This window comes from Euleptes europaea, chromosome 7, assembly GCF_029931775.1.
Source record: "Euleptes europaea isolate rEulEur1 chromosome 7, rEulEur1.hap1, whole genome shotgun sequence".
In the NCBI taxonomy this organism is placed as follows: domain Eukaryota; kingdom Metazoa; phylum Chordata; class Lepidosauria; order Squamata; family Sphaerodactylidae; genus Euleptes; species Euleptes europaea.
Window position 1 is genome coordinate 45655230 of NC_079318.1, and position 23618 is coordinate 45678847.

General features: G+C 43.1%; 1 protein-coding gene across 3 annotated transcripts in view; it reads left to right on the forward strand.

Moving 5' to 3' along the window:
* The first annotated feature begins 1318 nt into the window (after positions 1-1318).
* The window catches only part of ENAH (ENAH actin regulator), a 130556-nt gene continuing 108256 nt past the window's right edge, over positions 1319-23618 (forward strand). For all 3 annotated transcript variants that reach the window (XM_056852811.1, XM_056852813.1, XM_056852814.1), the window contains exon 1: positions 1319-1359. In XM_056852811.1, the coding sequence (XP_056708789.1) occupies positions 1355-1359 (5 nt within the window). In that variant the 5' untranslated portion in view covers positions 1319-1354. The remainder of the gene's footprint in view (positions 1360-23618) is intronic.

Here is a 23618-nt window from a genome sequence, read left to right on the forward strand (position 1 = left end):
TGCAACATGACAGCAAAAACAAAAAACAAACAAAAAATATTTACTTCCAAATAAATTTGTTTCATAGTGCACAACATAACATATTATCTTAAGCACAGCTACATCTTCAACACACCATCCGGATATGCCTGGGGCAGATTTTTATTTCTCTTCTTTTTTTATGGTAGCCAGTCGCATGAATGGAAAATGAGAAATACATTCATTCTCAGCAAAGTGGTGAAGAACTGGCCAACGCTATCATGGTAAAACGATCGGAAATGGAGCCCCAAAGGGCAGGGGTAGAATCTGGCAGATTGAAATTGAAAATGGGATTATAGCTATCACTGCGAGGCTTTCGTTGGATGGTAGTGTGCACCGGTACAAAGAATTCAAAGTAAATATTCGGGGTTGAATTCCGAAGTGCATATCCATGTAGGCTGATAGGGAATTCAAAGCAGGGCTCCGACGAACGGACTGAGCAGTAATAAAAGCGACGCACGTGTCCTTACTTTAACCCGCACGGCACGCAGCCGCTAACAAATACAATACGGCAAGCAGAGGATCGGATCAATATGCTTTAGAAACCAATAGCAAGCCATACGTACTCCTGACCAAGCGATAAGGATCCGCAAATCGGGTGCTTCCCTCCCCCCCAACACCCCCCCCCCCGGTTTTAGATTGCAAACGGAGTTGCGGAGAGCGGCCACCGAAAGGCTGAAGGAACCAGCGGGCAAGGGGAACCACCTCGGCGGTCAGCAGGGGCCGCAGGCGAGTCCACCCGCCACGGCTTTCCTCCGCAGTTGGTCGAGCCCACCTCCGCCGGCGGCGCCTCCCCCTCCCGCGCGGGAACCCGCATGGAATGCGCTGGGAATGCAGACCGGGCACTGGGCGGGGCCTCCTCCGCCCCGCCCCCGCCGGCGTCCCCCTGCGTGCCTGCCGCCACCCCCCTCCCCCTTTTGCCTGAGCGAGCCGGCGTCTCGAGCGAGCCGCCTGCGCGTTGTTCTCCCGCCTTCCCGACCCTTCCACCTTCTCTTGTTCTCCCGTCGTTCCCTCTCCCCCCCCCCGTCGCGGCCCTCGAGAGTTGGTTCGTTCTCCTTCCCTCCCCCCCCCTTTTCCCTTCCCTCCCTTTTCCTTTGACTCCCCGCTGTGGTCGGGTTGGGCCAAGCAGCGAAGTCGGAGGACGGCAGGCGGGCGAGTCCGTCGGAGGTTGCCAAGGCATTGACTGGCTGGCGCCTGAGGGGACCCCCCCCCCGCGCTCCCTTTCTCCTCCCCTCCCTCCTCGTCGCCTATTGAGATTCCGGCCGGCTGCTGAGGAGAGCGGAGCGGGGAGCAGGGCGGGGGGAGAAGGACGCCCCCCCGGCCCTTGGGCAGAAACATGAGGTGAGGAAGACCCGGCCGAGCCGGCCTAGGGGGGGCTTCGGCCCCCGCCGCCACTCCACGGGCTCTCTCGGGAGCAAGGAGGGACACCGTACAAGGCGGGAAGGGAGGAGACGCTGGCGCGGGGGCGGGGGGCGCGTGCAACGGGGAAGGTAAAGGAGGAGACCTTTAGGTTGGGTTTCATCAGAATGAAGGGGGGACCCCCGGTGGCGTGGGGAGGGGTCCTGCTGGGGAAGCCGCGGGCAGGCGAGAACTGTCGATCAATTTGGAGGGAAAGGAGCTGCGGCGAGGGGGGGGACCATTCCCCCCCCAGGTATCTTGCATTGGAATTCCCACGGTGTTATTGTGTATGTGTGTGTGGAGAGGAGGAGTCCCCCCCTCCCCTCTTTCCAAATGTTTCTCTAGAAGGGGTGTGTGTGTGTGTGGGGGGGGGTTTTGTGTGTGCCAGTGTGTGTTTTTTGTTTGTTTTTTTGACGGCAGCGGTACAGACAAGGGATCGCGCGGATGGTGGGTCCGTAGGGATAATAATGGCTCATCTGGTGTGCAGAGCTTTTGTTGCAAACGAGGGGTGGGGAAAGGGGTTTGGGGTGAGTGCGCAGAAGGGGAGGGGGGGTGAGACCACTTGGTTAAGGAAGGGTGAAAGTCACCGTCATTCAGGGGGGGCAACCGGCGGAGGGGTGGGGGGGGGTGGATGGAAGGGCCGGGCTAATTTCAGTGTCCTTTATTCGCATTTGAAAACCAGACATGGAATCACCTAGGTGTTCGCCACAGCTACAGAATTCAAGGCGGGGAAGTGGGAAAGCGCTCCTCTCTCTCTTTAAATCGGTGTGTGTTGCATTGCAGCAGCCCCTGCTGGGTTTTCTTTTGTGTAATCGATAAATAGGAGAAAAAATCACACACTCAACAGCCTAGCCATGACGGAGATGTGATGGTTAAGGTTATCAGACGGGGTTTCTTGTTTGATGTCAGTAAGGAACTCCATGATTTTCTTTCTTTCTCCATGGCTGTCCCTTGAGGAGGGGTTCCATTTGGATTTTTTTTAAAATTTCTGGATCTTGCAGCCTGTAACCACATCTCCCTTTTGACGCAACACTTGAAAATGAGACTGGTAGGCTGAATGGTGTTCATCAGCCTCCAGATAAGCTTATCCTTTTAGCTCAAACAGTGGGGGATGGGTTTGCCCCTAATTACTTGTCATTGTATTAGAATTTCCTTTGAGTTAAACGATTAATGGCTAACAGTTGCCAAGCCCTTTAGCATGTAATACAGTAAGGTTCTTAGGATATAGCCCTGAGGTTCTTTTAATAAGACAAAATATTAAGTAACTGACTTTGCCATGAATTTAAGTAGTTTCTCTACTGAACTTTTTAGAGGAATGATTTGTAGTGATAGGCTGTACAGTCATAACAAATTGTATCCATGAAGTTGTTCTGTTCTTTTTCATAGTTTTCATGCTTGTTTATACCTTTTTGATTTTGTTTATAGCATTATTAGCTATCGACTCCTCTTTTTGTATAAATGTGCTCTTCAGGCATTCTGTCTGCCTTTTTTGTTGTTGAGGAAATCAGTTACATTTTACAGGTTGTGTGTTCTCAAAGAATTTGAGCTTAGTTGCTGATCTAATTAAAACCACATTTAATCAATAAACTTGGGTTTATGTAGTCAACTTTTACTGGGTTTGAAATCTTAGCTATTTTCTGTCAAGTTTGTCTCCCCAAGCCCCTATGTGTACCCCAATACAGCAAAACCTGTTTTTTTAGGAGCTGCTTCTTCTGTTTCCTTGGTGAGACTGCTGCAACCCCTTTTAAAGGGCCTCCCATTAATTGTAAGGTATGTACGTAATGAGTTGAACACATGGCAGAAAGATGTGTTAACATGTGTTCAGTACTAGTGTTGACAGGATATCATGTATTTAAACATATGTCACCTCATTGATCTAAGATGTGATCCTGGCAGACAAATTGCAACAAAACTTTAATAAAGGCCACATCGGTATAATTTTTATATGTGTCAGATTACTTTCTTATGGGGGGGTTGGCGGATGGGTTTAAGGCCAGTCATCTAAAACTTCCAGTTTTTCTATTTCTCTGCTACATTGACTTCCAGTATAACTTGTACAATTTAAAGTTAGGTTTCTTAAGTACCACTTAAGAAAAAGATGTGGGTTCTTTGAATAAAAACTTGGTGTTTGTGATCATCTATGCTATAAAAAAAGGGTGACATAAATTATCCTTCTGTAGACTGCACTTCAAATGTTTTTGACTGAGCAGTGAATAAATTTCAGGAGTGGAAGGAGGAAAGTTTGATGCTGTTTCAGAACATCTTTTTCTAAGCTGGGTTTTCAGTGATATGTTGGCTAACTCATTCGAATGAATTCAGCATTTATCCAAGTCTAGGCAAAACTTTATTGCTCTGTGGAAAACTTCCAAGTTCTAGTATTTTTTAATAGCCCTAGTGTCCATCATGGATTGATTATCTAGGTTTGCAACTGTTTACCACTATTACTTCCTGCCAGAAGAAACAGATAATGCTTTGACATGTGACTTATATTTGAAGTGATTTTCACAAAGAACTAACTAAACATTTGTGTATGTTAGAATATTAGTAGCTGTTTGGAAGCCAGACTTAATCCTGTAATGTCTGTAACTCTTACTTAGATTGTATACATTTTATTCATCTTTGAATTCAAGCAACATTAAGGTTGTACAATTCAAAATTTTTAAGTAGAACTTTTGTGTTTTATAAGCAAACTTGGCGGCAGCCCATAACATGTTATAAGGGATTTTCATAACCTTACCAGTTGAAACATGATAAGTCAAAGTTGCTAAAGGTTCTAAGAATCTGTTATCTGTGGAAATTAACAAGGTATCTTGACTATTAGTATTGTATGCCACAATGTCTGTGCAACAAAGCAAAAATTTTGGTGCAATGTTTTGTTGCGATATTATGGAAGATTTGCAAACTAACTTCACATCTTACCTCCTGTCACTGAGTAATAAAAAAATTACTGTGCTGTTTATGTAGATTTCTAATACTATTTAAACGTCCTGTGTGTAGTTATGTAGTTTCAGCTCTAAACTTTGCAGTTTTTCTGAAACAAATTTCTTGTTAATATGAAATCATGTGAGATACTAAGCAACATATCTTGATGCATGACTCCTTCAGAAAATGGAAAATTACTATTTGGGCAGCACAATCCCCTGCAGAGTAATTCCAGCATAAGCTTATTGAAATCAGTGGTCGTAGACTGAAGCTTTCCGTAGGACAGCGCTGTGAATTTAGGCATTGATTTCAAAATGTTAATGATACTTTGAATTTAACCTCTCTAGGCTATATCTAGATTATTTAAGATATTTTAATGTTACATTTATAAAACACTTCCAGTTTCCACAGTTCTTCCCTGAGTTGAATATGTTATTAAGAATAGGCTTTCCATGCTTTGCAAGTATATCTTTTCACTTACTTCAGAACACTGTAATATTCTGAGCACAAGAAGACACTAAGTTCCATGCTATCATTTTGGGGGAGGTTTGTAAAATCCATCAGCATTTGTAAATTTATGTGAAGGTTTAATACACCTTTTAGTCAATTAAGAGCTCCTGTAAAAGGATATTAACCAAACATATCAATACAATCATGTTAGCAGTTTGAAATACTGTTGGGATGGCAAGTAGTTTATCCATAAGCAGATAAGGCAAGTAGTAATGCATCTGAAGGAAATGGTAGTACTGAATTTAAAGTAAATAATATTTATGTGGGACTTCTGTATAGCCATCATTAATAGTTTAGGCTGACAGACAACACTTATTTCTATTTGAAGTCAAAGTTTATTTTGTCCATTTCCCATAATTATGGGGTGAATACAGAAATGTGACCAGTGTCTGCATTGGTTTCATGTTTCATTAATACAGCTGATACATAAGAGTCAGAAGTGTGAGCAGGCAGATGAGTGGATCTTGATTTTACTGGTTCATTGGCATCATTGTATTCCAGGTAAGACTTTATACCAGTGTGAATGCTTGCTGCTATAATAACTGATCCAGGATTAAGGGGAGGTGTTACTACTACTTACTCTGTCAATTACTCTTTCCTCATCATACACAAAGGAGTTCTCCAAATAGGCACTAGCCTTTTGCACATTGGGAAATACTGTTTGAATAGATGACTATAATTTTTTTTTGTAATAGGTAAAGTACAACTATGATTGTGTCTCACATAATCAGAGGCAGCCCATTCCTGGGTGGGGGGGAGTTGCATGGCGGCTGGGTATGATGCAGACATGCTGCTGCCAAAGAGGCTTCCTGGCTGCTGCAGAGACAAAAATCCCATTTTAAAATCAAAAATAGAAGAAGGGCAAAAAAGCCCCATTGCCTTTAACAGGACTGTGCTGCTCAAAAAGGTGGTGTAGCCACGCAGCCACACCAAGGGGCGTTCCTGGTCTGAAAAGGGTGAGGAAGCTGCCTAAAGGCAGCTCCGCTCCAAGGAAAGGCCTGGGATTTTGTTCCCGGAGTGGCAGCGCTGACAGGGAAGGCTGGTGCATCTCTGCTCTGTCCCGGTGCCAGCGTAAATTCCCTCCACGCCGGCGTAAGTGCCCCTTATCAAGGGATAAGTGGGCACTTGCGCTGGCATGGGGGTCATTCTGGCTCCTAAGGAGCTTTGTCCACCCCCCTCAGGAATGCGCCCTTAAATTGTGGAATTTACTGAGCTTAAAACAGCATGCTTCATATAGTCATACCTTTTAGTTGAATGGACTTGCTGTGACAACAGAGGAGCATAAAAGAATGCTTTATGCTGGTGACTAGTAACTTTTGCGATATTGGTATATTTTGCACTTTCAGTAGTGCTGTCCATCAATTGAAGGGATTTTAATCAGTCCCCTAAAGCAGAAAGCTGGCTTTGGTTTTAGGTTATGTACCTGATGGTATAGCATGTAGAATCTTACAAGAAGTTTCTTTCCTTTGTGTGAAAGGGAAATGCATCTTCTAAGATAGTGCTTGACATCTGCAGTTTTCTTAAACTCTTGCGTTAAATTGTTAAAAATATTTTAATAGATTAATCTTATTTGGATAAATTTATTGTGCTTATTTGCCTTGTTTGGGAATAGGAAATTTCTACATATTTGACTTCCAATAGCAGTTGAGGGTTTTATGGTGATCTCATAGTCAAGGGCTGGCTCCTGTGCTGATAATCTTATTTGTAAAAATAATAATTTGTGGCATTTTCACCTTCCAAAAGATGATAACAATGTCTACACATGTGAAGATTTCTGAAGCATTTTTATTGCTGTAGAATGGGTTTCCCTTCCTCTCAGAGACCCCCCATGTTAAAATCTAAATGCAATACAAAAATACATTCCCCGTGCAATCCTGAAGTGGGGGGGGGCGGAGCTGAGGAGGCAGTGTGACCCCTACGCCAGCGTAAGTGCCACTTACGCCTTCCAAACTGGCATAGACGCCAACGCAAGGACACTTACACTGGTGTAGGGACGCCGTGCAGCAGCATGAGCTTCAGGCGCTGGCACTGCCTCCCTGGCAGCCTTTGTCCAGTGCTTGTGCTGGTGTCCAGGGGGCGTTTCCAGGGGCGGCACTGCCTTTAGGCAGCTTGCAAAGCCTTTTTGGGGCCAGAAATGTCCCCTTTAGCTGGCGTGGAGTTACTCCAGCTAAAAGGCTGGTGTAGCCCTGTGAAACTCTGGAGAGTTTCATGGGGCTTTGGGGAAAATCTGTTTTTTTTTTATATTTATTCAATAAAATAACAACAAAAAACATACAACAATCTTCATAATTTAAAATATGTGTAAACGTTAAAATTTAACAGAATTTCTATATTACAACTTATTCCAATATCCTCATTCATACTGCCACACCGAATACACGGTTTAGTCCTCTGTAAAATAACTAGTTATTTTACAGGGGAAAATCTGTTTTTAACTTCTCACTGGGCTGCCGCAAGCCACTTGGGAGACGATGCAGCGGCGCCATCCCTAGGCGCCGCGTAACCCTCCCTTCACGATCGCTCTGTGCATATATCACTGAATTCTTGACTTTTCATCCAGTGCATTTAATTAAAGCATGCTTTTCTGTGTCAAATAAAAAAATGAAAGATGTTTGATTTCTGAAGTTAAGTATTACCAGCATGATTTAACAGGTCATGTATTTATGATGCAAATTAGGTATATTTAATTTTGTCAGTAAGGAGCCCTGTGGCACAATACTGCAGTCAAAAGCTCTGCTCACGACCTGAGTTCGATCCTGAAGGAAGTCGGTTTCAGGTAGGAAGCTCAAGATTGACTCAGCCTTCCATCCTTCCAAGGTTTGTAAAATGAGTACCCAGCTCGAACATAGCGTAAACCCAGTGTAAACATAGCCTGCCTAGTAAATGCAATGACATGACATAACCTCATGGGTGAATAATGAGCCAGTACTTTACCGTTAACTTTGTCAGCCAAACTGTGTAGATATTTATTTCCCATTTAATGGAGAAACACTGTTCTGCCTAGCAGTTGCTGCCCTTGCTTCTATAAAGTGTTCTTGGTTCACAATATACTCTGCCCTTGTCTTTAGTAATCTTGCATGTGAAGTCAGAGCCAAATAACAATATATTGATTTCATATCCTCCTCTCCCCCTCCCCCTACTCAAGTATTATAAGCAAAAAACACGGGCTGCCTGACTAGAATTCTTGTCAATGTTCATAGTTAATATAAATACTTTACTGCAAACTAATACCTTTACAGCGCATTCCTGAGATCTAAGGGTGAAAACCCTTAGTAGGCTAGGAAGGCGCCGTGCCGGTGTCCAGGCAGCTAACGCCGGCGTTAGTGGCCCGAACGCCAGCGGGAAGGCCCAGACGCCAGTTTGTGGGGTGCGGCCATGGGAAGGCCGACGGGGCCTTCCGTCGGTGTCCAAACGCCATCAAAGGCCATGCTGGCATCCCAGGAGGCATTTCCAGGGCGTTCCACTTCCAGGCTGGGGGAGGAGCTGCCTTTAAGCGAACTCCAAAGCCCTTTCGGGCTGGGAACACCCCTTTTTATTTTTGCTAAGATACGCCACCTTTTAGGTGGCTTATCTCCCATGCAACCCTATGAGGACTGCACAGATTTTTAATGCTGGAAGGAGGCAGCACAGCCGCGTTGCCTCCAATGACTGGCGCAGGCATTCCTCTCAGGAATGCACTGTTACTGGTTATAGCAAACAAATATTATTCACTTTTGTAACAAATAATGCATGATTTATATATTAAGAAACTTTAGTTTTTAAACTGGTCTGTTGGTGATTTGAAGGATCAGGAGGTATCTGACCCAGGTATTCAAAATATTAATATTTTGATTCCTGAAGGCCAACTGCACATAATCACTATGTCCATCAAAGAAATATAGCTGTTTTGTGTATAATTTAATTTTGGTAGAGGTTTCACTTTATAATGTTTTAATAAATATTATTAACCATTTGTAGCCATTTAACTAGATTGCTTTACATGTATGCAACCTTGGTGTAAGGTTTTTCATAAGTAAATAATGAAAAAATTCCAGAAACTATGTAAGCTGCCTCTCTAGACGTGCATAATATTGAAAACATTATGTTTGCTATAAATAGTCTGGCCCCTAACATTTAGTGCTGGCTCCAAGATCCAAAGAAAACTTGTCAAGGCATGTTCTAGCCATTATACAACCTCACCTCTCAAATGTTTGCTTGCAGTACATTAAAGTAGAATTGTAGGAAAAGCTGATAACTGCAGAGTTGAAAGGAAGCGCAATAGAGCTTAAAAAAACCTGTTGCACTTGGGACTCAGCATGAGTAGTGTGTGTGTAGTCACTGAACCCCCTTGTAGCATTATTGGGGTGGGCATAGTATGGTTGAGTACATGCTTTGCATGCAGATGTCTCAAAATTCAGCTCCAGCTAAAACATGAAAAAGGTTTCTGCTGGATGATTCTGTAGTTTTAGTAAGTATTAGATACAACGGTTTGTAGGTTTCTCTTGTGGTGTTTTGGGCGTTAGAACCGCTAGTGGTGGTTACTGCAAAGCTGGCTTAAAAGGAGTTAAATTGGTCCCAGATGCTGTTATGCCTTGATGCCTAGTAAACCTTTAGTCACTATATAAATAAACTTAATGCAGTATTGGCTAATACCAGCTCACCTTTTACTACATATACACATGCCCATGAAGCAGTCTTAACACCCTGAATCAGACAGGATTTCTCTGTCTGCAGAAGAATTTATTTGAATGTGGTGAGATAATTAGCTTATGATGGTAACTATCTTGCAGAATTTTGGGAAGTCCCAACAGACAATATCATACATGCACAGGTAACTTACCCATTAGATTTCTGTGTTGCACTTTACCCTGGGCAGCCTTTAGAAGACAAGGGAATATTGCCCCTTTGTTAAAAGATCTTCACTGGTGTGCATCTGAACCATTGACTGGTAACAATTCAAGATGGTGGTTTTAACCTTTTTAAAGGCTGCGGAGGGAATGCCTGCTGTCATAACCCCATACCTTTTATCTTCATTGGGGATTTTGTTAGCTGACTTCTGAAATGGAAATTTCATTGACAGGTTCTGAATATATGAGGGACGGTGCTTTCTTCTACAACAAAATGTTTTATTTATGTATTTATTTATTAAAACATCTATATCCCACCTGTTCTCGTGGTTCAAGGTGGTTTGATAATAATTAAAAACATTTCCTGTTAGAACCAAAAATAACATAGCAAACCCCATATCCCCCTCCAAAAGACTCCTGCCATTCAGAAGCCATGGCAGACAGGCAGGACTTGCAGCGCCTCCTGATCTCCAAGGAGGGGGTCCACCTCACCTCTTCAGGGAGCCAGTTCTACAGAGCCAGAGCCGCAATGGAAAAACCCTGGGCTCAGGTCAATGCCAGATGATGGGATAAGTAGTGGGATAGCCAACAGGTGGTTGCCTGATGACCGTGGTTGGTTTGCAGGGACTTATGGAAAGAGATGGTCTTTCAAATATGTGGGTCCCAGGTCAGGAAGGCTTTAAAGGTCATAACCAACACCTTCAATTAAACTCTGAAACAGACTGGCAGCCAAAGTAGCTGTTTCAAAATGGGCGACATATGGTCCCAGCAGCAAGTCCCTGACAGTAGTTGGGTTGCCGCATGCTGGACCAGTTGTAGTTTCCTGGTTGCCTTCAAGGGCAGCTAAGTGTGTTGCAGTAATCCAACTCTGAAGTTACAGAAGCATGGATCAACGTGGCCAGATCAGCTGAGTGTCGGTGATGACAGAGTTGATGAATGAGATGCAGCTAATAGAAGGTGCTCCTGGCTTTTTTCAAAGAGCAGTGCATGGTCCATGAGCACTCCCAAGTTCTTAATCTGCTCTAAAAAAGCCAGTGTTGCTTCTTCTAGGACAAGTGGATTCAGTCCGTCTAGAATATCAGCCTTCCCAACCAGTATTTCCTCTGTCTTGTTGGGATTCAGCTTGTTCTACCGTAACCACCTGATCACAGCCTCAAAGCACCAGTTCAGAACCAAGACAGATGCATCTGGAGGTTTGGATAATGAAATATAGAGCTGGCTGTCATGTGCATGTTGATGACACTCCAGTCCAAAGCTCTGGACAATCATCCAGTGCCTCACATATATATTAAAGAGTATGGGTGAAAGCATAGAACCCTGTGGCACTTCACAAGATAAATTTCACCTAGTTGATTCTGAACCTCTGGTGGAGACTATGTTTGGTCAGACAGAAAAGAGTGAAACTACTGAAGAGCTATTTTTAATAGAAGTATGTATGCTTTACAAAATATCCAAGTTCTCCACGTAGCCTACAATGACAGAAACATGGAGTAAGATCAAGTCTTAATTACAAAGATAAAAACTAATCAAACGACATAATCCACAGCATTAAAACAATGTCTTATTCTGTTCAAATTTTAACAGTATCCCATGCTAGCCACAACAAACAATATGTACTTCCTAAATGCTAGAAATAAAGGAGCTATGTGATCCTTCCTTGGGAGGGCATCCCACAAACTATATGCCACCACTTGAAAGGTCTCAAGTGGTCATCTGCTGCACTTCAGATGATAGAGGCACACAAAGAAAGGCCTTGATAGTTAAAGTATACAAGGAGCATGGGGGGGGGCTGTCCTAGAGGTGTTTTGAAGGTGTTCTACTCCTGTTTCAGGGAAATAGCCAGAGCCACCTGTTTCTATAGAGTGCTAGCTAGCAAAAATCACTCCAGCTTATAAAATGGATGACTCCTGTTGACTCAATGCACAGTATCAGCCTAGACTAGGCTTATCTCATCAGATCTCAGAAGCTAAGCAGGGTCGACCCTGGCAAGTATTTGGATGGGAGACCTCCAAGGAATATCAGAGGTGTGATGTGGAGGCAGGCAATGCAAACCACCCCTGAACGTCTCTTGCTTTGAAAACCCCACTAAGGGTCACCATAAGTCAGATGTGACTTGACAGCAAAAAAAAAAGTGAATGGTAAAACAGTAGATCAGTTGTTGGTATGGACCTTGTTAGCTTTGTTGCGGTCTTTGTAATTTTTTTTCTTTCTGGAGGTAGAACTTTTCCTGTGTTGAATCCATGACTTTGCCCATATGCATATTGTGTTCTGTTGATATCTATAAGCTTTTCTCTTTGTTGATTATGAGGTTATACACCTTCAGTCATTGCATTGTTATTTCCTCATCTCCCTATACTTGTGTTTTGGTGGTTGAGTGTAGCAGAAGATTGTCCAGGTAAGAATGAATGTGTATGACAAGAGTGTGATATGTAATTATCACCACAGTTATCATTGTGAATACTCAAAGTGCCATAGAAAAGCTTCAAGGGGAGAGACTTGAGCAAAAATTAGTTCCTTTGTAAGCCAGACTGAGAAACATCCAGTGTGACAGTAATATTGAGATACAGAGTTAGGCTTCCATTTAAGTCTGCTGAAGCCACATTATTGTTCCTTCTCAGTGCTTCCTCAATAGACTTGAGTGTCTTTATTGTGAAATGTTGTTATTTCACAGTTTTGTTTAGGAAATGGAGAATCTGTCATTGCTTTTCATTGTTCTTTTGGGGAATAGTGAAGAATATTAAATATATTCTCATGAATCTTTCTGGTGATACTAGTGTTGTTACCTTAGTCAGTGATAGACGGAGCTTCATGTTGGTTGTTTTTCCCTGTGTATTTTGGATAGCAGAGATACAATGAATCTGTTGGAAGGAACTCTTATAATTCAATAGAATAGAATAAAATCCCTCACCTACTGATCTGTGTAAGAACAGTTCCAAAATTCTTGAAACGATCTCAGAAGTAGCAATTACCCTGTCTGCTTCTGTTTTCTCTATGACAGCTGAGGAAGAAGGCTCTAGGTTATTTTCCTGAAGTTTTGGTATTTGGTCTAGATTGCGACCAAAGCTACATGTTAAAATTGTTCTGAAACATTGGAGAATATGGTGGGAATTAAAAAGCAGAAAGGCATTCTTTCTGTCATTTGTGTTGAAGACATGGCCTTCTTTTTATCCATGATTTCTAACAGCATATTGTTTACATTTTCTTCAGATAACTTCTGTCCAATGAAGGGAGTTGTAGCCTGGTTAATTAGATGATGCATCTACTGCCCATGATTCAAACCCAGGATTGTTAAGCAATGACTTCTAAAGTCACTGTTCTTGCAGAAAACCTTAAGTCTAGACTGGCATCTGCCATAAACTTGCCTTGATTAACTTTTGTACTCCCTTTATGGCTTTGATATTGTTGGATCATATAATCATAGAGTTGGAAGGGACCACCAGGGTCATCTAGTCCAACCCCCTGCGTAATGGAGGAAATTCACAACTACCTCCCCCCACATCCCCAGTGACCCCTACTCCATGCCCAGAAGAGGCCCAAGATGCCCTCCCTCTCATGATCTGCTTAAGGTCATAGATGTGTGTGTGTAAAGTACCATCAAGTCGCAGCCGACTTATGGCGACCCCTTTTTGGGGTTTTCATGGCAAGAGACTAACAGAGGTGGTTTGCCAGTGCCTTCCTCTGCACAACAACTCTGGTATTCCTTGGTGGTCTCCCATCCAAATACTAACCAGGGCTGACCCTGCTTAGCTTCTGAGATCTGACGAGATCAGGCTAGCCTGGGCCATCCAGGTCAGGGCAAGGTCATAGATATTTTGTGATTTTTGGGAGGCATATTATTGGGAGGGATATTCTGTGATTATTTGAATATCCAGATGACTGCCATCCTTGCAAATTGGGAGGCTGCTGATAATTCTTTTAAGTTGTATGAATGCTTCATGACATTGTTTTATTGCAAAATTCACTCTTATGGCCAGTCTGGTCCTTCAGAGTGTCTTCTCCATCCCTGTTGCCTAAAGACCAGGGTGGTAGTTGGGGCATCCAGTAATAGAACCATCAACAGGACTTGGACATAGCTGGGGGAAGAGTAAAACTTTATTATTATTACATTTGTTTGATGTGATGAAAGAACAGTGGGCTTCCCACCCAATTTAAAAAATGAAGGAGTTACCTTTTGAGGTACCTTTTCTGTTTTCTGAGTGCTCTTGGACTGGGATGTTCTTTTGTTTGACTCTTTGGTCTCACCTAAGAGTTTTAGCTTTAGAAGAACCCTACCCAATAAATAATATTGGGATAACCTCTTTTACAAACAGATATTTTGGCTGTTAAGGTTCTGGTACTTGTTTGATACTACTTCGTCTTTGTCTACTGAGTGACCAGGTGCTTCAGGCTCAGTTACGCTTTCCATCTTTTTCTCTGTGGTTGGAGGGAGGCGGAGTTCAGTGAAGAACTTCTAGTGCCTGCTAGTGTCAGGTTTATTGTGAGAGGATAGGCTATTTCCTGAGCCATCATTTTACACAGCCACACTTTCATCCCAGTGGAGAGTACATTTTCTTGTTGAGACATTACTGTAAAACTTAGCTGCATAATCGTCCCATAATTATTGCCAGAGTTCTGGCTTAAAACCAGACTCTTTTTGGCTGAGGGACTTTTTGTACCAGATATATTCTTCAGATGTTACTCAGTATTGATACTGTACTTCTGAGTAAGATTTTTCATTCGTTAGCTCACATTCCCTAGTTAGAACTAAGGGGCCTGCACCATTCCGGTTGTGGGAAATTTTGCCTATTCTGTTGGGTTTCTTTAGAATTATGAGCCATCTTAGGTTTTGTCATCAAAAACAGCAGACTTCCATTGCTTCAGCCAAAATAGTTAATGGGGCAGAATAAAGGGAGAAGAAAATACTTTTTAAAAAGTCCAACAGAGATCAAGAAGAAGAATGCTGAGGAGAAAGTTCATATGTATAGATAGTGTAGGAATCGTGTCTAACAGAGCTCCTGTAAAACTCCTAGGGGGCTTCCACTGGATGGGTACAGGAAACTGAAATATGACTTACTTCCTTACCTGAAGGGAAGAAATGCTAACTCAACAGGATATTGTCCTCAGAATGAGAGCAGTCTTTTCCTTGAAAGTTAATGTCCACATTGGTAAAAAACGAATAAACTCGCAGGTTTTTTTTTTAAATGAACATATTGTAGATCTCGGATACAGTGCCCTTAAAAGGAGCACAGGGTCACCCAGGTCTACTCAATGGATGATTCTGGTGAGATATAAGTTTTTGTTGTCTCCTGGCTACCAGTGAGTACGATAACATGCCAGTCTAAGAGTAGACTCATAAATATAATGCATTATCAATTAAGTTGTGTTTATCGGACTTCAAGTATTATATTCCTTGTTAAAAAAATTACATTAAAATCAGTGGCTTGGATTTGGTAACCTGAACTAGTGCTCTACTCATGGGGCTGGATTCCATCAAACATCCCTGTGAGCAAGGTTGGGGCTTTTTTGCTGATTCCTCCATCATATTGTTCCTGGGGTTCCCCATACCCTAGGACCAGTGATTTAGGGTGGTATTTGGAGCAGAGGCAGAAAAGGTGTGCTGTATGAGTGGACATCTTACAACCACCATAATTTTGACGTGATCCAGGCCACATAATGGATCTTTGCTGTTTTCTCTTTGTTTCTGCTGCTCTCTATGTCTGTGCCTCTTTTCAGGACCTTAGATATAGCATAGACTGCGGTAAGAAAGGTACGTCCTCAGAAATTGCCCTGCCATTGACGGAAGTGCCCTTCTGCTGATGCAAGTCAGGAGAGGGCTGGATAATGCTATTCTTTGGTCATCCATTCAGCTTAAGAGAGTAGAATTATTTAAAGTAGGGGTCCCCATCCTTTTTCAGCCTGTGGGCACCTTTGGAATTCTGATACAGGATGGCAGGCACAACTACAAAATGGCTAGTGTGTTGGAGTCTCATTGAAGCCATTACACACACACACACACACACACACACACACACGGGACTTCAGTTTCCACTGTTTAGAGTGCATTAATGCAGTCTGAATGTTATATTATGCCTTTTCATTCCATAATATATACCCCAACCCCAACAATGATGGCAGGGTAAAGTTTTCCAAAGGTAGCATAGTTCTTCTACAGTTGTGGTTGGAGAAGGAGAGGGAGCGGAGAAAAGCAGCAACAACCAGACTAAGAGAGTTTTTTTTAAACCAAACCTTAGCTACCTCTGCTCCTGAAAATACCTGTCTTTTCCTTTTCCCATCTATAAATGGAGAGACGTGGCTAGCTTTGAAAAGCTCCACCTATAGAGTATTTCATTACAGGCAAATGGATGTATCTTAGGTCACTCCATGCTGTTTAGGATGCAGACCTTGTCTGTACTATTCATCTCTTGGAAGGACACTGAATTTTTTTTTTTTTGCATTGATAATGGTACTTATTTTCTAGATAAGACTTTGAACATGTCTGCTGATATTGTTAATCTAAGTTTTCTTTCTGATCATTTAACATTGTTTAAAATTCAAAAGTAGCTGATTGAAGGGTAGGCAATAAATGTTACACAATGGGCAGCCCAATCCAGAGAAATACTGAGGCGACTGGCTGCTGATGCACAAGCAGCTTTGTCAGTCCTTGAGGACATTGCACAGGGGGAAAGAATAATGCATGCCCCTCTGCAACGCCAAAGATGGCATAGCAAACATGCCATATCACATAGCCACTGCAGCAACACCCACCAATCAGACAACAGCAGCCGATGACATCCTTGTGAGTGGCACACACAGGCGCAGCCCACCACTGGTTGCTGATATGGTCATTGCTCCTTGATACCAGCTGCCAGCCCCTGAGAGCCAGCAGACAGGGAGGAAAGACCTAGCAACAGTGCAACCCCAACAGAGGCATGTGGTCTGAACTGCCCCTCATCAGTGGGGCAAGGGCACCCCTTCCCCAGCAAAAGTGCTGCCCACACACAGCCATCTCTGCTCTGAGTCCCTTGTCCCCCTAAAGGAAAAACAGGAGAAGAAAAGTTAGAGGCTATGTGTGAACCCGCAGCTCCCATACCCAAGACCACCATTCTAACAACTGAGCCAAATGGGTACATTCAAAAGAGGCACACCAGCTGTGGCCAGGAATGGGGGAGGGGGAACACTGAGGACAGTGAGTGAACATTAAGAGTCATGGGAAGCAGCAGCCAAAGCAGATGCTCAGGGTTCCTCACAATGGGAAGGAAGTGAGGTCAAGAAATTGGCTACCATAGGCTGTTGTATGGAAAGGGGGGACTTGTTGGAACTAAGTGGCCAGTGAGGAACCTGAGGAGAGTTGCCTTGTGTATGATAAAAGGGGACCCTGATCTCAGGCCATGCTAAGGTGTGACACCTGGCATTAGGCACTCTGCTGTAGCCCAGACATCACTACCAGCCCCCGTGCATTTTCACTCAACTCTTTAAGAATTCTCTGTACCTTCCTTGTAGGAAGAATAGTCTGAGATTAAATTCAGTGCGCAACCAGACACACACATATACATAAAAGGAAATCCCATTTGCCCCATGTTCCCAATTTTTCCATTTTGCCATATTTATCTTCTTTTCCTCCTGTGGTATTATTATTATTATTCTCTGATTGTTTTTGCAAACTTGGGAAGTACCCAAAGTTTGAAGAAAACATGTTGGGGGTAAGTGTGCCCCCAATCTGCGGATTTAAACATCCGCAAGCAGGGGGGACATGTGGAAATTAGATATATAGATAAAAGATGTTAAGCAGTGAAATGAGGTTCTTGTACTACCTTAATATATAAATTGCCTAATTTGTGTTTTTTAAATCATGGTGAATAAGCTAGAAGAATTCCTCCACAGTTCGTACTCCAAAGTAAAGTAGTATAGTATCAATCCGATAGTACAATTAAACGTGTATAGTTGAACTCTTGTGGAAGTTGGGCTGGCCACTTCGCTTTACTCAGTATGAGCTTCATGGGCTCCATTAACTTCAATAGCCTCTTATTTACTTCATTTGTGGTCTGCCTTTCTCACTGAGACTCAAGGCAGATTACACAAGTTAAAACAAGTACAGCAGAAAAAAACCCAATAGAGAATAAAACTGGGGTAAAGATAATCAAACAGTACATTAAAACAGTATAATAAATACAATTAATGTAACATAGTTGAATTCCAGAATTGGCAAAATGCAATAAACAGTGTAATCGGTGCAAAGAACAAAGCAATAAAAACTAACCAGATTTCATCTTTCTCTGCCTTCTTTGCTGATAGGTCCAGTTTACTTATTTCCTGTCTGTAGGATCTGTGCCTGTTCTCATGTTATCCCTTGCTTTTTTTATTTGGCCTGTCTTCCTTTATCCAACCTTATCCATTCCTTGTTAAAGAGAGAGCCTTTTAATGCCTGCACTTATCCGGTCTACTTGCAGAAGGGACTATTGTACATTGCTGGCTTTGTTTATTGCCCTTCTGAAAACATGCAAGGTGTTGCCATATGTCTTTGTTTTCCTCAGCCATGGAAGTCACAGTGGGAAAGTTTGGAGCTACCACTTGTGATTTTGTACACAGTTGTTCTGCCGGTATATCATATCTTCTGGTACATTTGGCATGAAGAACAGTATAATTGACCTTTAGCTTGCAGGTGCGGGCATGTCAGCATTTTGTTTACTTGCACAAGCAGTGCAATAGCTGGAGAAAAGTGATATCTGGAAACTCCTTTAAATAACTTCTTGAGGCCAAGGATTCTGCAAACAGGCACTGGACCTTTCCCAAGCATGCCAATGACAGTTTAGCTGGCAATATATAATCAGCAGCTAGGGTTAACTAGAGCCTTTGTCAAGATTTGGTGCCAAAGTGTTAACTAACAAAACTAGCATCTTGTACTGTTCGTGCCTGTATTTTCCCAAAAGATAGAATTGTAATTTGGCAAATTGAAAAAGGTCTCTATTTCCCTGCAGTAGAGTCCTGTTGCCATGCAACAATGTTACTTCCTGTACAAGAAATTAAATTGTTTTCCATGCATATTTATTTTTCTAGATGCAATCTCTTATGCGTTAGTTCTTTTAAGCTAAGTGCTGTATTTCTGGCTATGTGTTAATACTGGCATAGCTGTTGCCCAGTTACAGATGCACCCCTCAAAACCTAATCAGCTTTTCAGCCAATTGACCTAAAAATACTGGTTATATTTTAGTTGATGGCTGGCATCCAAACAGCTATTTGTGTGAGTGGGAGGCATTTCTGACTGTACGAGAGGGGGATCTCTAATTTCTGCTGATTCATCTCTCCTGCTTCAGGCTCTGAGCTGTTCAGGAGGAACTTCTAACTCTTCAGGGTAGATTTTGGGTGGTGAAAGCAGTGAGCAGGAGGATGTGGGGAAAACCCCATTCTGCAAGTCAAGTTGTACTCACTATAGTCCTTAGAACCCAACTTTAACATGTTTTACAGGATTAGCTGTTATGTGCTCATGGAAAATCATAGCATAAATTTAGTTCTAGCTATAGACAATGGGTTGCTCTGATAGAAGGAAGTGTGGCAAATGGTAGGTCTGTGGTAGAAGATGGGTTTTGCAAAAGCAGCAGATATCACTACCATCAAGTCATCTCCCATTCTGCCCTATCTATAATCAGGGAGCCTGCATCCCATATTGCACACCAAGGTCCAGTTGAAGCATGTGGAAATAGACCTACCAGCAGAAATAACATAGAGGCTAAGCAAAATCAGGAGACTTGGAGGCCCTAGGAAGGTACTTCTAGGAGCAGACTCATAAGGCTCGTGAACAGGCAATCAAAGGGATAGCTGGAACTGGGATTTCGGCAAACCATAAGGGAAGCAGAAAGTTGTTACATTTAGGGTTCTTTCAACCCAGTTGTGCTATCTTGAATATACTGTTCTCCCATTTAACAGTCTTCTTACAATGCAGTAAACTATATCAAGGCTACTTTAATGACACAAGGAAAAGTTGAACCAGTAGTCACATGTTATTACTAGTAAATTGATGCAAGCTTAAGTGTGTTCCTGAGCTACAACTAATGTATTCTGTGTTACTTCTCAGAGTTGCTCAGATGTCATCTGGATCTCCTGCATTACCATTTTCTCTTGCTTGATTATTGACAGTGTAGTGAAGGGAGGAAATTGGAACCGCCGTGTTTCAACTTGAGGCAACCAAGGGTAACAGAACAGCTTTTAAATCAAAACATCCCTTTCTTGCTTAATTAAAATCGCTTAGTTCATACAGCTGCTAGAAGTTTTAACTTTGCTTGCTTTACTTTTCACAGTTGCGTCCTATTTAATGCCCTTTAAAGTGTCAGACTCCCCACCCCTAAACAATATGCAGCCCAGTAGTCATGAACTGTGGCCCACCAAGTACTGTCAGCTCCCAAATCAATAATCAATCTTATTTCTGTAGTAATGGGAGTTGATAGGTACATGGTGGGCCACAGTTCATGACTACTGGGCTGCATATTGTGCAAGGGTGAGGAGTCTGTCTGACACTTTAAAGCAAGGGTGTCAAACAGGCAGCCCGCAGGCTGTTCTCCGGCCTGCGAGCCGAGGCAGCCAGCCCCCACTCCCCCTCCCTTTATGGGTTTCCTGGGGCTGCGGCGACCCCACTCTCCAACCCTGCGACCCTCCCCCGTTCCAGGCTGAGCAGGGCCTCTCGGGCCTCGCTCGCCCAGCCACCTCGCCTGTCCTTTCCTCGCCCTCCCTGCCTTCCCTCCCCCCGTAGCTTGCCGAACGCTGCGCTCTCCCTGCCTCCCCCACCGTAGCTTGCCAGGCGCAGCGAGGCCCATGGGGGCCTCTTGAGCCCGCCTTGCCATCCCGTCCGTCCGGAAAACCCCCCAAACAAAGTCCCCCTCTGGAGACCAGGTCTACCCATTGGTTTCTATGGGCCTCCGGAGGCCAGGTGTACGAGGTGGTTGGGTAGGCGGTAGACCAGGCCTCTGGAGGGGGACTTGGTTCCCCCCTTCAGAGACCAGGTCTACCCGTTGGCTTCCATGACGGTAGACCTGGCCTCCCAAAAGGGCCTCCCCCCCCCCGCAGAGGCCAGGTCTTCCGCCATGGAAGCCAACCAAGTCCCCCTCCAGAGGCCTGGTCTACTGTCTACCCAACCACCTCATAGACCTGGCCTCCGGAGGCCCATAGAAACCAATGGGTAGACCTGGCCTCCAGAGGGGGGGGGAAGTCCCCGTCAGGAGGCCAGGTGTACTGCCGTGCAAACCCATTGGTAGACCTGGCCTCCAGTTTTATTTTATTTATTTATTTCACCTAGTGGGCCTGACCAAGAGAAATTTATGTTAGATCCGGCCCTCCTCACAAATGAGTTCGACACCCCTGCTTTAAAGGAATAACTACATATTGAACAAACAAGCATGAATGGCATAAAACACATTGCATAAGAAAACCAAGGGATATTCATCGGTAGTTAATAGAAAACTAGCTTGATAAGTAATTTAATGGTATGACCCTTGCAACTCTGTAGGGGTTTCAAGGCAAGAGAGGTTCAGAAGTGGTTTGCCATTGCTTTCCTCTGCATAGCAACCCTGGTGTTCCTTGGTGGGTCTCCTTCCATCCAAATACTAACCAGAGACAACCCTACTTAACTTCTGAGAACTGACAAGATCAGGCTAGCCTGGGCCATTCAGGTTAGTGCTAGGCATGAATGTTGTTAGGGAAGGGCAATGGATTGGAGGAAGGTGAAGGATGAGAGATATTAGATGTTACCTTTGCCAGCAATACCCACCCTTCATTATTTTTATGACTTTATTTTTTAATACTGCATGTTAATACACAATAAAACATGAGTCCAAAACTTAGGGAAAATCAAATAGCTACACCACCTTTTAGTTTAATCATACATGTCTGGAAGATCACAGGGCAATATTGTCTTTAGTGAACTCTTTTTGATCCTAACTGCCTGCTTTGGCATTTTGGGCAGTAATTCTATCCATTTCTTAAGAGGAGATTTAATTCACAATGCTATTGAGAAAAGGATGTAGCAATTTCTCATGAGAAGACTCATTTTGGGAATTGCACTGCTGTTTCACAATGCATGGAAATGTAAAGTGTTTAAAGATACATGTTTGAAGATTTATGGAGTCTGTTCAGAAGATCATATTACTAGTTGTTGAAAAGTTCATGTATTAGAGATTTTAACACAACTTACCTTTTAACAGTGATGCACTCATGGTCTGTCAGCAGTAACCAAAGACGTTATTTTTGTTTCAAGTTCCCAGTATGGAAATGGATCCAAAGGTTTGTTTCCATTAATGCTGGAGCCTTCCACTGGTGAACCACCAACAGAGAAATCTTTAAAAATAAAATTCAGCTGAGACTGCTATCTTTCAAGGCATCCATAGAGCAATCATCTTGAAGACCCAAAAGCTCTTAAAGAGTTTTGTTTAACAAGCCTTCTCAAACCACAAGGGATGTAGATCTAATTTTTTCTGGAACCATGGGAGCAGGCACAGAAAAAGCAGGTGGGCAGTACTGAAATGTGCCCTGCTCTGGGGTTGGAATGACTGAATGCATTACTTGTCTAAGGGAAGCTGCTGCATAGGCTCATATTGTGAGAGGCACTCCTTCATCTATATGAGCCACAGGTTGTGAAGGGCTTTAAAGGTAATTGCCAGCACCTGGAATCAGACTTGGACACAAATAGGTAACCAATACAAACACTTTAAAATTGGTGTGATATAATACCTGCAGCCTGGCCCTAATAACTGGCAGGCTGCCGTATTTTGTACTGGTTACTATTTCCAATTCATTTTCAGGGGCGGACCCACATAAAACATTTACAATAGTCAAGTCTCAGTGTTACTGTTGAATGGATCAGCTTGGCCCGATCAGTAGTCTCTAAATTGGGGAAGAGCTTGTAGAGAAAACATAGTTGGTTAAATGCACTTTTAAAGTCCTAAATGGCTTGGGGCTAGGGTCCTTGCTCACCTTTAGAGGTGAGGCAGATGATGATCAGAGATGGGGCTTTTACGGTGGTGGCAACTTTCCTGTGGAATGCCCTTTTCCTTGAGGCCTGCCAGGCACCTTTGCTACTTTTTTAGGTGTGAAGCTTTTTGACATCACTCTGTGGTCTGTTTTTAGCCTGATGATTGTTTAAGACCAGACTGTGCCAAACTGAATTATTCAAGAGGTCTTTTCTATGCAGGCAATAAGGTAGCACTGTACAAAAGGCTGCACAGAGTTACTTGGATAAATTATTGGGGACTGTGGTCTGTACTATGTATAGTTTTGCTGTGTGTTAGATCCCCTTGTGTGAGTTTGCATCATTGAATGTGTCATGTTAACACCTATACTTTGCTTCCGTTCTGGTTGGTTCTACAACCCAAATACTATATAATTGTTTATTGAATGTCCCGTCTTGTTGATTGTATTGACTCACTCTGTGTAATCCGCCTTGAATCCCAGTAAGAAAGGCAAACTATAAATAACGTAGATTAATACAATAAATAAATTTTAAGCTGCTTCATATTTTATGTTTTATACTCTGCTGTGTTTGAATGGTGGTTTTTAATCACTTCTATGAAGATTTATGTTTGTATGAAGTTTAATTTTGTAAGCTGCCTTGGGCAAGTTCCCTTGAGAAGGGGACATAGAAGTTTTCTAAATAAATAAATGACACAGAACTTATTACACTCTAGACCAGGACTTCCAAAGCTCTCTTGCTTTGTAGCTCTTATCCTGGGGACCTGACCAGCTTTTAAAGCCATAGATGTGTCCTGAGCTGCATTGGCAGGCAAGTGATTCTAGTGCTCACATGTGGAAGCAACCTGTCAGAAGACAACTGATCCCAGGCTACCATTTTTGTACAGGAGGGAGATGTGGGTACACCATTCTGTTGTCTGTGTTATACTGAGTGAGAGCTAGTTGTCTTTGTGTTTTTGTCTTGTCTAGAACCAGGTAGGAGCTGGTCTCTGGAATTGCTTGTTTTGTCCAGAT